The sequence below is a fragment of the Pleurodeles waltl genome, chromosome 7 (genome assembly GCF_031143425.1).
Source record: "Pleurodeles waltl isolate 20211129_DDA chromosome 7, aPleWal1.hap1.20221129, whole genome shotgun sequence".
Taxonomy (NCBI): Eukaryota; Metazoa; Chordata; class Amphibia; order Caudata; family Salamandridae; genus Pleurodeles; species Pleurodeles waltl.
In genome coordinates this window covers 582,693,351-582,707,312 of record NC_090446.1, presented here as the reverse complement: position 1 = coordinate 582,707,312, position 13,962 = coordinate 582,693,351, and the positions used below count along the sequence as shown (strand labels likewise).

The 13,962-nt window shown below is 45.4% G+C and overlaps 1 protein-coding gene across 3 annotated transcripts in view; it reads right to left on the bottom strand.

The window, feature by feature from the left end:
- The window catches only part of TGFB1I1 (transforming growth factor beta 1 induced transcript 1), a 137,058-nt gene that overhangs the window by 43,744 nt on the left and 79,352 nt on the right, over positions 1-13,962 (bottom strand). For all 3 annotated transcript variants that reach the window (XM_069244423.1, XM_069244424.1, XM_069244425.1), the window contains 2 exons: positions 9,557-9,687; positions 8,025-8,151 (listed from right to left, as the gene is read on the bottom strand). In XM_069244423.1, coding sequence (XP_069100524.1) covers positions 8,025-8,151; positions 9,557-9,687 — 258 coding nt within the window. The remainder of the gene's footprint in view (positions 1-8,024; positions 8,152-9,556; positions 9,688-13,962) is intronic.

The following is a 13,962-nucleotide window of genomic DNA, read 5'->3' as shown; positions in this document are numbered from 1 at the left end:
CAAACACATATGTACTGCAGTGTGTTTCACACTTTTTGCGACTCCCAGTGGGGCACAAATAGACCTACTCCATTAATATTCATGAGGTAGGTCTCAATTTGTGACCCATTGAGAATGGCAAAAATCACGGGGATAGTGGCCTGCTGGGGTCAGCAGACCACCATGTCTGTGACTGATTTTCAGTAAAGCAATCTTTTTTTCAAATGCAGCCCGTTTTCCTTAAAGGAAAACAGGATGTGTTTCAAGAAGAAAAATGAAAAGTTTTATTTTCATTTTTTGAAGAGTAGGCAGAAGTCCGTGGGTTCACTGCCTGCTTTTGAAAAATATTTTTACATCCATTCTCAAGGTAAAGGGGTCCCTTGAGGACACCGTCCCATTTGTGAATGGGTTACCACATAGGTGAAGTAAGCGGTAAAATGTGAATGTTTTGCAACTACATTTCGGTTGCAAAACATTCACACATACCAGTGCGATTCGGTATTAGGAAGGGACACCCCAAACACACCCCTTCTTAATACCAAATCGCAAACCCTCTTTGCAATTCGGGTATAAACGGCCCGATTCTGTGAATCAGACCGCTTGCAACCTAAAAAAAGATCTGTACATCTGGCCCCATGTGGCTACAGGAAGCAGGCCTGAAGAGATGCAGCTACACAGCAACCGGACTGCTTGAAACCTCAAAGAACAAAAAACACTTGAGAAGGAGAGACTGATAAATCTCAGCCATGACTGAGCCTAGCCGAATGAACAACACAGACCGGCAGCTATGATGTAATAGCGAGTGGGTACTACTTCTGAGGATAGAGAACCACCCCTGGAAGGAAACTGCCATCTTGAAGACCTTATGCGGACCCTTAAAGATTGTATACATACAACAATATAATCTAAGAAGCACCCTACAACTATCTATGCAAGTGAAAGAAAGGAGCATGGATCTGGCATACAGCACAATTGCTCAAAGCAGAAGAACTAGCACTCAGTGCACAACAGCACGAGATCTGATCATACGTATGACTGTATTGTAGAAAAAGATAAGGGCTCTAAGCCCTTACGTTTCGTAGATGCATGTGCTGGGGGTCGTGCACAGAGAAACCAAGTAGGCAGTTTTGGCCTAATAACTGAGGATCATTGTGAGAGATGGGTAGTTCAGGAATGTGGAGGTGGGCCATGTGTACATGATCTGCTTGCGGCTGGGAAGTCTGCCATGTTCTGGTGACGCAAACAGTCTTTGCAGCTACATGGAGAGGGGGTAGTTAGTCAAACTTAAGAAAGCAGAATGGAATCTGGTGGCGCATGTGTACTGCATAGAAAGCCTGAGGTGTGTGTAGGTGCGCTGACAAGGGCCAGACATGTGCTCCAGTCATGGCACAGTGAACGATGAGTTCAGCTAGGTAAGGCGAGGAGTGCCATGCTTCACCCCCTCTGAACTGGAAAGGCTGAAATACCAGACTTGTCTCAGTCGTTTTGGGACTCATGAGTAGGGAGCAGCTTGGCACATCAAGCAGAGGCGATGGGTGTCACAGCACACAAATGCTATGGAGAATAAGGATGATAATATACAAAGAGCTGATTGATAATCATTTCAAATCTCCAGCTTCTTTCCAATAACTTCCTCTTCCATTTCCCACTGTTCCCCTTTGATTTTCTTCGCAAATGTTAACTTAGATGTATGGGAACGTCCACGTTTATAGAGCTTTACAAAATAGCTACATAATTGCAGAGGAACTGGATGCAGGCAAGAAGGGAGTTCCAAAGTGTTCTGCCTGGACAGAAAAGGTTGAGATTACAAGTAATGATTTGTTGGATTTTGTGATTTCAATTCACAGGTTGATGTTAGATCGGAGACAACTGAGTGATCTCTAGACTAGAACCAGAGCCAGGGTCTGCCAATATGGAAGGCCTGCTGATTTGGATGACCCACTCTTCAGGGTGTATCCGCGAGACTGTTCTGCAGATCATGACTTCTGCTTCACCAGAGTTTAGTTTTACATTGTTTTATCTATCCAGTAATGGAGGCAGCAAGGTAAGGACTGAGCTTAGGGCAGTCAGTGTACTATTACTATTGTACTGTTGTGGCTCCAGTTTCTGAAGAATTTGTGTATTGTGTGGATACGTGTAACAGTTAAAAACAAAAAATATGATGATGAGGCACAATGGGCTGAACCAGAAGTGTTTCAAAGAGATGACAGAACCCTGGTATATGCTAGAGTGGTGAATATGTAGAAATGAGATGAAACGTGCAGTTGAGCTGAGTGGGATACCATATGGGAGGTAATCGAGTGCGAGGCCTTCATTTGAATCTCAGTTTCACAAGGGAGCAGGAGGAGGGTGGGGTCATGCCCCTGTTAGAACCAGCCAATAGCTCATTGTGCGAACAGCCCTGTTCAGACCACTTGTGTTTTGAGCGGTGGGCGTATGCCGAGATAGGAATACATTACAGATAGGATGCGCTGAGTCACACTGCACACTGCACCACAATGCCCTGAATTGTGTGCACAAGGACATCTGTTCACAGTGCAGGTGCAAGCATTGTGAAGAATGCTTAAGTGAAAAGAGGACAGGCTGTTTCAAGCCGCCAACCTGCATTTCCACTGCTTGTGGAACATGGCCTGGGTTGCAAACGTGGGGCAGAGGTATCTCTGGGTATCCTCAGGCTGCACACTGACTGTGTGCCACCTTTTGTGCCACACTAAGTATGCCTAATGGCCTCTTTGCCTACATCTGTAATATGACACAGGCAACACTGTAAAGGATTCTTTGAATTTCATGGGGCAATACCCACATGAAAAGTAGATCAAACATATTAAAGGTGATGGGAAATGTTTTGCAAATAGCCTAAACAACTGGCAAAAGCATTCCAACCCATTGTTTATCACCCACTCTGCCATTCTAGACAAAGGCCTGCCTTGTGCAAATCAGTACTGACCCTGCTCCTCATGGGAGCAGACCATCCCAAACTGCCAGACAAGCCCACATCAAGAATTAGATGCAAGCAACCTCAGACCAGTTTTGGCCTTTTTAGCTCTTGTTAGTGAGATGTAGCTGGAATCAGGTGGCACAGTGAAACTGATCTAGGGTTGCATATGCTGTGTTCCCATGTAGAACGGACCTTGCCTGTTGGTTCAGTTGGACTGTTTCTATTGGAGCAAGGCCAAGATTGATTTTCATATTGTGAGTTTCTATGTATGGGGGCACAATGGGCTATAAATAAGGACGTGTAATGCAGCCCGAGCGAACTCCTCTGATTGTGAATAATTCAAGTGTTCCATCCATCACTTTATTGTTTACTCTAGTAGATGCCCCAAGTACAACAGGTATTCCCAGATGTGGGCCCAGGTTCACTGTGCTACAGGACTCAAGAAATACCTCACTGACAAGGCCTAAGTAGAATGAAGCTAAAATGAATTTACTTGTGTTCCCCTCTAAAAAGAACCTTTCCTAGCAGTACAAAGACTGGTTTGCTTATTGTGGGTATATGCAAACAGTGGCATGGTGGGTGAAAAACAATGGACTGGAAAAAGGACCTAAAGAATTGCTTCTGGCTGAGATTACTTCAAGCATTTCATCCATCTATTTGTTGCTTTTTGTAGTAGAAGCCCATGCCAAGTTGGAACATTCCCTTAGGATTGTGTCAGCACACATTTAGCACCAGCTCAATTGATAAGAGTATAGGGGCATCATAAACCTCTGCACCCTTCCTGATAGACCAGAGTGCCCACCCAACCTCAAACAGCAGGTGTACATGCCCGTTGCCTCTATTTATTAGGCAGGTGCCAGTTACGCCTCCCTGTTTGATATAATATGGCCCTGGGCATCAGCCAGGAGTTTCTGGGACTTCATGTAGTCATTGAGGTGGGTGAATGCCACGTTGTCAATCCCCTTACCTAGGAAAGGTCTATTGGCAGTTGGTCTGTCATGGTATATGCTTGTCCAGGATATTATGGTCAAGCCTAGACTAGTTAGCAGGGAGTGGCTTGAAGGGGGGTGTTTTCAGATCATCTGGAAGGATTCCATCTTTGAAGGAGAGGCTGACGGTGGTTTCAACCACCAAATAAAGTTGAGGGGAATGACTGAAAATCCACCATACAGTTGGTGGGCATTGGTTTTCTGATTACATTGACTGTAGCAAGATAATGAGATTCTGCAAAGAATTATCTCCTGGCTCTGTTAAATATGTCAATGATTGGGCAGAATCTTCAGGCAAACTGGCAGCTGGTGAGAGAGTACCATGTCATGGAAGGAAAAAACTTAAGGACAGAAGGGACTAAAGGATGGGAACAAGTGAGTGGAAACATTTGTGACATTGAAACCCTCATTGGGAGAACACTTTTGCGGGAAGGAAGTGATTAAAAAAAGTTTAAATGACAGATGCTCTAAAATAGTATAACCTGGCTTCACGTGAAAGAATGACACCAAATGTAACAAGGCTCAAACAAGTGTCTAGTAAAATAATGAGTGAAATTCCCACGCATACGATATGAAATTACCTCGAAATTATACATTTTACGTGGCTTACTCGTGGACAGTTTTCTGAGAGTTGATATTTGTACTGGAGAGTGTAACTTGAGTATAAATCTCAAACAAGGCACCACTGGGTCACCTTGCCAATACATTTAGTGTCAAGGTAAAACAGTCTTTTGAATGCGATCAAAGCAGATAACTTCATTGGATTGCATTTCTTACTAAATAAGCAGTGTATACTTTATCTTATTCATGCAGCACAATAATGCTGATTTTCATGCAGTGCTGTTGTGTGCTGCATGGATGCTAGTTAACCGTGGGCACAGAGTGTATTTTGTGACCTGAAATTTATTGATCTTGGAGGGCTGTGTTTCTGTGTGTGTTCAGTGTTTGGCCATGCACGCAAATGTATTCTAGGTTTGTTTGCATGTGTGTGTAAATATTCACACACATGTGCATGAGTACAATCATTTACTTATTTTTCGAGGTGCTCACTTGAAAGTTTTTCCTGAAAACCTTCCTGAGGCGGAGATTAAGAGGAAGTTCACTTCACAGAGAACACGCCACAAAAGCAAAGGACCTTCCCCCTGTACTGGACCTTAAAACTTAAGGAACACAAACAAAACTAGAGCAGGATTATCCCAAGGTATGAGAAGGTTTATTCTGCAGAATATGTTTTTGAATGTAAGAAAGGCCTCTATTTATTAAGACCTTGAAAATGGAGAGGCAGACAAAGCGCTTGAGTACAGGAAGCAAATTTAGTTTTTTTAGGTGAAAAGATACAGGCTGCCTGCAAGGAAGAGTGACACTAAGGGCCGGAATACGACCTTGGCAGATGGGATACTCTGTCACAAACATGACGGATATCCTGTCCACTATATTCCAAGTTCTATTATATCCTATGGAACTTGTAAAGGGGCAGGCGGGATATCCGTCACATTTGTGGTGGAGTATCCCATCCATCAAGGTCATAAACAGTCCCTAATTCTTGTAGCTGAATTTTGGACTGCTTCAAACTGTTGACTCAGATGGCCTGGAAGACCCAAAGAAAGGGAATTGCCATAATATAAAGATACTGTGATTAAGGCGTGAGGCACCGTCTTGCAAACAGCAACGGACAGGAAAGGAAGGTCTTTCCTAAGAGCTCTCAGTAGCACCAAACATGCTTTGGAGACTGAGGAGCCCTGGGGGGCACAAAGTGTATTATTATAATTCGACATTGAGGTTTCTAGCTCTGACAGGGTGAAATATGAAGGCCAAAGTCTGAAGACCACAAATAATTAGACCAGACTGGGTGGTGTTTGTCGAACAAACAGCAAGGCTTCTGTTTTTCACTATCTACTATGAGACAACCCTCATGTATTGTTGTTGCTTCCTCTGAAGTTCTCCTGTGTAACCTTTAGAAGGTCTGCTATCATTAAAAGATTATAAGATGTTAAATCCGAAGGACCGGGCTAACTTACCAAGAGGTGACTTGTAAATACTGAACATTGTGGGGCTTAGAGAGGGACCCCTTTTGGGAGATCAAAGGAACCAGTGTTATGAGGTGGCTCAGAGATCAGTTGCAATCAGTCAGCTAAGAAGCAATGCGGCCATTTGGTGGCAGTTTTACACACCCCGATGAGAAACAGATGATGTAAGAGGATGGCCTATGAGACTACATCGAAATCAGCCTATGGTCAAAAATTATTTGTGCAGTATTAGTGCAGCAGAGTCACCATGGGTTGGAGGTTTTCTAAGCCCACCGGTAGGGCTGTTTCAGTGCTATGTTTCAAGCAGTGCTTAATTTGTAAATAAAAAGGGGCCAGTGCTCAAAGCTCTCCTCTGTAACACGCGGCTGCTGCAATTAAATGTGCGAGCACAGAATACTGAGACAGCATAATTTTGAAATCATATTGGGCCACCTTAATCCATTTACAGCTGCTCCCTGCCCCTTCAGCTCACTCTTACAGATTTCTTCCTTCTCCCTTGAGGGGCTTTTTCATTTTTCCCTTCCTCTGTCTTTCCCATATGTGTCTTTTGCTCGCAGTAAATCCTTGAGGCAGAAAACTAAGTGTCGGCCATCAAAAATAAGTGCTGGTGCCCCTCACCGGAAACCACCGGCTCAAATTAAGCACTGGTTTAAAGACACAAAACACATGTTTACCATGCAGAGATCTTGGAAAGACACCATAGAGCTCATGGAGGCTGTGTAATAATATAAAGTCATTCAGAGGCCGGGGTTGATATCACTCACAGCACACATGAAATGTTCAAGGCACAATAGAGCACAGATAGGTTGTGAGATGACATCACAACATAAGACATTTATTTGGTGACCTTGTAGAGATTAAAACAGAAGAAGGTGAGGAGTGGAATGCTTGCAGCAGTCTCTGGCCAATAGCAATCACTTGTTCAGCATTCTAGATTATGTTTTGCACCATTCTACAACTCTAGATGGGGCGCAACCATATGCAAATGAACCTTAGTCCTGTTCCAATAGAAATAGCCCAGCCCTAACTGCAATGCCGCCACCGCCCTCCCCTCCCCCTGTACAACAACACAAGCCACCCCACACTCACTCCAGTCATTTGGGTCTAATCATTTGAGTGCAGCTGGGATCCCATTGCACAGCAAGCAGTGGCTATATACTGTGTAATGCAATAATGGAGCTAAGGATGATAATGTGTATAGACCTGAGAAGTAATCATTTCACATCTTCCGCTTCGCTCTCATAACTTTCTCCTCTGCAGTCCACTGTTCTCCTATTTTTAGAATCGAAAGCACAAAGCACTCTGTACCTGTTGTTATCTCTCTACGGGCTTGTAACCATGCCCATCACTTTGGTTTGATTGTGGGCTGGCCTTTTAAAATTCACTTGATTTGATTAGTGAAAGGCATGCATACGTCATGCCTTTTCGGTGTTTAGCCCTTCTCAAGCGCACCGGCTAACTGCTGAAAACATACGAGGCTCCATGTTTTCAGTATGGTTTCTGGACTACTTTTTCTCTTTATTTCCTAGGTAACGTGATCTCACTGGACAGTCGTCACGCACTTTGCATGACATCGATCCTGTTACATAGATAACTGCACTTCTGCCGGTTACATGGATAATTGCAGTTTTGCCGATACATTTCACTGAGAGCGACCTTCTGTTTTGTTTTGTGTGTTTGCTTCGCGTCGGTGGGCTCGCCCATGTGATACTGTTTACCTTTTCATTTTCAGTTTATGTGGCAAGAAAAGTCCGGTTAGGAGTTTACAACGCTAATAGCTCTAGCTCGAGCAAATGCGAGGCCCATTACATTGCAAATGCTTGTTTAATTTCTAGTTCCTACAATGATCCCCACCAGTCTGCTCAAACAGGAGTACATCTGACTGTATTTACTGAAGATACTCACAAACTGCTCCAGTTTCGCTCTTCAAATACTCATACCCTAGTTTTCTGTTAACCACCCACGCGTCTAATACGCAAAGAACATTATAGTTTTACTGTCAAACGTTTTTGTTCTAAATGGTATTTAATCCAGCAGATCCTCCTCGTCCTCCCTGTCTCATCTGAAGAAGACACAGTAAGAGATACTCACGTTGCCTGACTCCCGTCCTCTGCGCCTTTGCCTTTCGCTGTGTCCGTCACACCAGCTGTGGAGGAACCATCCCTCTTCTTCTCTGCATTGCTGCTTTTACTGCTCGGGAATTGCGACATGATCTCATCTGCAGTCAAGAGAGGAAATGGATGAGCAGCCAACAGATGTGGAGCGAGATCTCGCCCAAATCCCTAAACTGACAATGATGGTGCACCCTGTACACAAGCTACACTCTGGAATTTTTGTACCTGCAACAGAGAGTAATCAGAAGCTCTTGTCTCCCTATCCCTACTTATGACCTGCTGAACCTGTGATGTCATCTTAGACTTCTGTGAGCCTCTGATGTCATCTATGGGTGCCTGTAGTTGTGTAGACAGCAGTGTGTGCCCTGCATCGGTCACATTATCTGTGACCTCACAAGTGAAATATAATCTATTCCCTGCAAATCTGATACATTGCATACTCTCTCTGTAAATTAGATATAATATACACCCCCTCTCCCTCCATATGTACATATACAGACTCACATACATACACAGACACATATAGGTATTTAAAAAACGCTTTAAGTACAGTTATGTTTGCAAATTAAAACTGAAAACCATAAGTTACAGATAGCTCCTCAATCCATACTTAGCAAAACTACAATACAGGCCATAAATCGTACACTAAATGCAAAACTGATGACCTCATCCTTATTAGACAGAAACAATTACAAATGTCATTAATGCACTTTAAAGTCGGATTACATAACATATCAAAAGTATCAAAATATGAATTTTAGTTTAAGCATGTGTTGTTATTGTTGTCTGGCTTTTAGGTGTTCTTACTTATTGGTATAAATGTTGTGTGACTTTGTGTGCGAGTTATGACTTCCATAGCAGATGTGAGAGTTGTGGGTCACGATGTCACACTCCTCCCTCAACAATGGTAATAAATACCATATTACACTTCGTGCAGCTGCGTTTATGGTTTATGTCATGATGTTTTCATATGTATGTATTTAAAAATAAAGCATTTAAAAAAGTGGAATGCTAGGGGTGAAATTTGTGCAATGAGTTAAAATCACACTGAAAAGGTCTCCTGGCTATTGGGGCAGATGTTACCCTGTGCAATGTCAATGTTGCTGCTCTGTAGTAATAAATGCGTGCTTATTAATACACTTGCTCTAAATAACGTGTATTGGGCCATATTTGTTTTCAATAACTTTGCAACGTCACACACCACTACTCTGTACCTTGTGTTCTATTCTGTGTTTCCTTGATACTGGTTATGTTTTTACATTATTAAGGGATCCAATTATTTTTCCAAATATATCCGGTTATAAAGCTTTATGTTATAACCTCTGGCATTCTGTGCTTTGATCCCATGTAGGGTGTCCCCCAGTACCCGGGATGTGTTCTGTGTCCATGTTAACTTGTAATATAGCCTGTAGCTCTCTATAACCGGTGTTATCGTTAAGGAAACCACGCACCTCCCTGTATTTCTGGCGTCACCAGAGCACGTGACGTTGAGCTCCACGGCCTACGCACCTGTAATGTTGAACTGCGTGGCGTTCAGTTCCTGTAGGAGGCGGTCCAGCTCGCACAGCCCCCCACCGAGCACGGACGAAGAGAACGGGGGCAGCTCCTTGGCTCTGGGGGACTTGGGTTTACAGACGGTGCTGCAGGAGAGGGAAAAGCAGACCCAGGGTGAGTTCAGTGTGAGGGACGGGAGAGTCACCAAAGTCATCAACAACGGGCCATGGAGGAACTGTGAGACAAAATGGAGTTTGACCACTAAGGAGAGTCTGCGTTAGTTTAAAGTAGAGTGAGTGAGCCATCGACCCCTGAAAGAGCCTGTGAAAGAGGAAATCATGCAGCTGGGTCACTGATGAAAGGGAGAGTCTGTCAATGAAAGGCAGAGTGGCTTGAGAATAAGAAACAGTCTATGGGTGAGAAAATAGCATGGCCAGGTAAACAACAGGTTCTGCAAAAGTCTCTGCCAGAGACGAAAAGAGAGCCTCTGAGATGGCAGCTGCAAAGTCAGTCATTTGCTCCAGCCCTTACATCTAAACAGAAGTATGTATGTAGTTATCATTCCAAGTGTGTCTGTGCGAGAGGAAAAAGAAGGGTGAAAAATAAGCACCAGAGGGTCGGTGAAACAGGAGATTCAGACAACGGTACCAGGGAGAGCCTATGAGCGAGGAGAAAAGAGTGCTTACAAGACACGACCTCCAGGGAGAATCTGAGACAGTGGGAGAGTTGGCGAGATCAGGAGGCAGTGAAGTTAGTGGGGGTCTATAAGAGAAGAGGCGGTGACTGAAAGTAATCAGCACAAGGAAGAGTCTTAGAGAGAAGGAATATATGTTGTACACCAGGGAGAGTGTTTGAGAGGTGTAAACTGGGTGACAGTGCAAGAGAAAGAACTATGAGCCCAAAGAGTCAACGTGAGAATAACTAAAGCCCTTGGGGGAAGTTTGATCAAGAGACAGGAAAGGTGAGAAGCTCTGAATCAAGAGTCTAGGAAGAGTCTGTGCAAAAGAAAAGAAAAAGGATCCTGGGTCATCAGCAAACGGGAGAGTGAGGGAAAAAAGCTGAATCCCTGTGAGCTATGGGCATCGTGGAAATTCAGCAAGAAAGGGGTACGATGGCCACTGTGAGACATTAGCAGGGAGAACGAGGGACAGAAAAGCAAAGGGGTTCTTAGTCAACAACAAACTGGAAGGTCTGTACACGAGAAAAGCAGAAAAAACATGAGTCGCTAGCACCTGGGGAGGGAAGGAGGCAAGAGGAGAATGACTGAGTCAGACATCTAGGGAGAATACAAGAGAGGAAGAACAGCACTGTGAACCATCAGCACACGGGAGATTCTGTGAGAAGCATAAGCAAAGTGGCAGCCACCTTTGCACAGAAGAGTATGTGAGAGGCATAAGCAACATGTCTGGCAGCCACCTTCGCACAGGGGATTCTGTAAGCAGCATAAGCAACGTGTATGGCAGCCACCTTCACACAGGAGAGTCTGTGAGAAGCATAAGCACTGTGTCTGGCAGCCACCTTCGCAAAAGGGATTCTGTAAGAAGCATAAGCACTGTGTCTGGCATCCACCATCGCACAGGGGATTCTGTAATGAGCATAAGCAATGTGTCTGGCAACCATCTTCACACAGGAGAGTCTGTGAGAGGCATAACAAACGTGTCTGGCAGCCATCTTCATACAGGGGAGAGTGTGAGAGGCATAAGCAACGTATCTGGCAGCCACCTTCGCACAGGAGAGTCTCTGAGAGGCATAAGCAACGCATCTGGCAGCCATCTTTGCACAGGAGAGTCTGTGAGTGGCATAAGCAATGTGTCTGGCAGCCACCTTCGCAGAGGAGAGTCTGTGAGAGGAACAAGCAACGTGTCTGGCAGCCATCTTCATACAGGAGAGTCTGTGAGAGGCATAAGCAACGTATCTGGCAGCCATCTTCGCACAGGAGAGTCTGTGAGAGGCATAAGCAACGTATATGGCAGCCATCTTTGCACAGGAGTGTCTGTGAGTGGCATAAGCAATGTGTCTGGCAGCCATCCTTGCACAGAAGACTCTCTGAGTGGCATAAGCAACATGTCTAGCAGCCACCAGCACAAGGGAGAGTCTGTGAGAAGCATAAGGACTGTGTCTGGCAGCCACCTTCGCACAGGGGATTCTGTAAGAAGCATAAGCAACGTGTATGGCAGCCATCTTCACACAGGAGAGTCTGTGAGTGGCATAAGCAATGTGTCTGGCAGCCATCTTCACACAGGAGAGTCTGTGAAAGACATAAGCCATGTGTCTGGCAGCCATCAGCATAAGCGAGAGTCTGTGAGAGGCATAACAAACGTGTCTGGCAGCCATCTTCACACAAGAGAGACTGTGAGAAGCATAAGCAACATGTCTGGCAGCCATCTTCACACATGAGAGTCTGTGCAAGACATAGGCAACGTGTCTGCCAGCCATCAGCACAAGGGAGAGTCTGCGAGAGGAATCAGCATCATGTCTGGGCGCCCTCTTCACACAGGAGAGTCTGTGAGAGGCATGAGCAACATGTCGGATAGCCATCGGCACGAGGGAGAGTCTGTGAGAGGCATAAGCAATGTGTCTGGCAGCCATGTCTGGCACACATCTTCACACAGGAGAGTCTGTGTGAGGCATAAGCAAGGTGTTTGGCAGCCACCTTCCCACAGGAGAGTCTCTGAGAAGCATAAGCAATGTGTCTGCAGCCACCTTCACACTGGAGAGTCTGTGAGAGGCATAACAAATGTGTCTGGCAGCCATCTTCACACAGAAGAGTCTGTGAGAGGCATAACAAATGTGTCTGGCAGCCATCTTCACACAGTAGAGTCTGTGAGAGACATAAGCAACATGTCTGGCAGCCATCAGCATAAGGGAGAGTCTGTGAGAGGCATAAGCAATGCATCTGGCAGCCACCTTCGCACAGGAGAGTCTGTGAGAGGCATAAGCAATGTGCCTGGCAGCCATCAGCACAAGGGAGAGTCTGTGAGAGGCATAACCAACGAGTCTGGCACCCATCTTTGCACAGGAGAGTCTGTGAGTGGCATAAGCAATGTGTCTGGCAGCCATCTGTGCACAGGAGAGTCTGTGAGTGGCATAAGCAAGGTGTCTGGCAGCCATCAGCACAAGGGCGGATCTGTGAGAAGCATAAGCAATATGTCTGGCAGCCTCCTTTACACAGGGGGTTCTGTGAGAAGCATATGCAACGTGTCTGGTAGCCACTTTCACACAGGAGAGTCTGTGAGAGGAACATGCAACGTGTTTGGCAGCCACCTTCACACAGGGGAGTCTGTGAGAAGCATAAGGAAGGTGTCTAGCCGCCATCTTCACACAGGAGAGTCTGTGAGTGGCATAAGCAATGTGTCCGGCAGCCATCTTCACACAGGAGAGTCTGTGAGAGGAATAACAAATGTGTCTGGCAGCTATTTTCACACAGGAGAGTCTGAGAGTGGCATAAGCAATGTTATCTGGCAGCCATCTTCACAGAGGAGAGTCTGTGAGAGGCATAGGCAACATGTCTGGCAGCCATCCGCATAAGGGAGAGTCTGTGAGAGGCATAAGCAATGTGTCTGGCAGCAACCTTTGCACAGGAGAGTCTGTGAGAGGCATAAGCAACGTGTTTGGCAGCCATCTTTGCACAGGAGAGTTTGTGAGAGGCATAAGCAACGTGTCTGGCAGCCATCTTCACGCAGGAGAGTCTGTGAGAGGCATAAGCTACGTGTCTGGCAGCCACCTTCACGCAGGAGGGTCTGTGAGAGGCATAAGCAACGTGTTTAGCAGCCATGTTCACACAGGAGAGTCTGTGAGAGGCATAAGCAACGTGTCTGGCAACCATCAGCACAAGGGAAAGTCCATGAGATTCATAAGCAAAGTGTCTGGCAGCCACCTTCGCACAGAAGAGACTATGTGAAGCATAGGCAAAGTGTCGGGCAGGCATTTTCATACAGGAGAGTCTTTGAGAGGCATAAGCAAAGTGTCTGACAGCCATCATCACACAGGGGAGTCTGTGAAAGGCATAAGCAATGTGTCTGGCAGCCACCTTTGCACAGGGATTTCTGTGAGAGGCATAAGGAAAGTGTTTGGCAGCCACCTTCACACAGGAGAGTCTGTGAGAGGCATAAGCAAAGTGTATGGGAGCCATCTTCACACAGGACAGTCTGTGAGAGAAAAAAGAACAGATTGTGAATCGACAGCAAGTACAGATATTGTGAATCAAGAGCATAAGGGATAGTCTTTAAAAGAAAACAGCAAGTAGTCTGCCAATAGAGAGGAAGTGAGTTACACACCCTGACATCCTGTACGGTATCGATGCACAGCCAATGGGATTAGGCACAGTAAGCAGGAGTGAAAACCAAAGCGCCTTGGGGATCCACCAGAGAAAAAAGCAGTGTATGTAAGCCACCAGCACCAAGAAGTCAGCAATGTCAAAG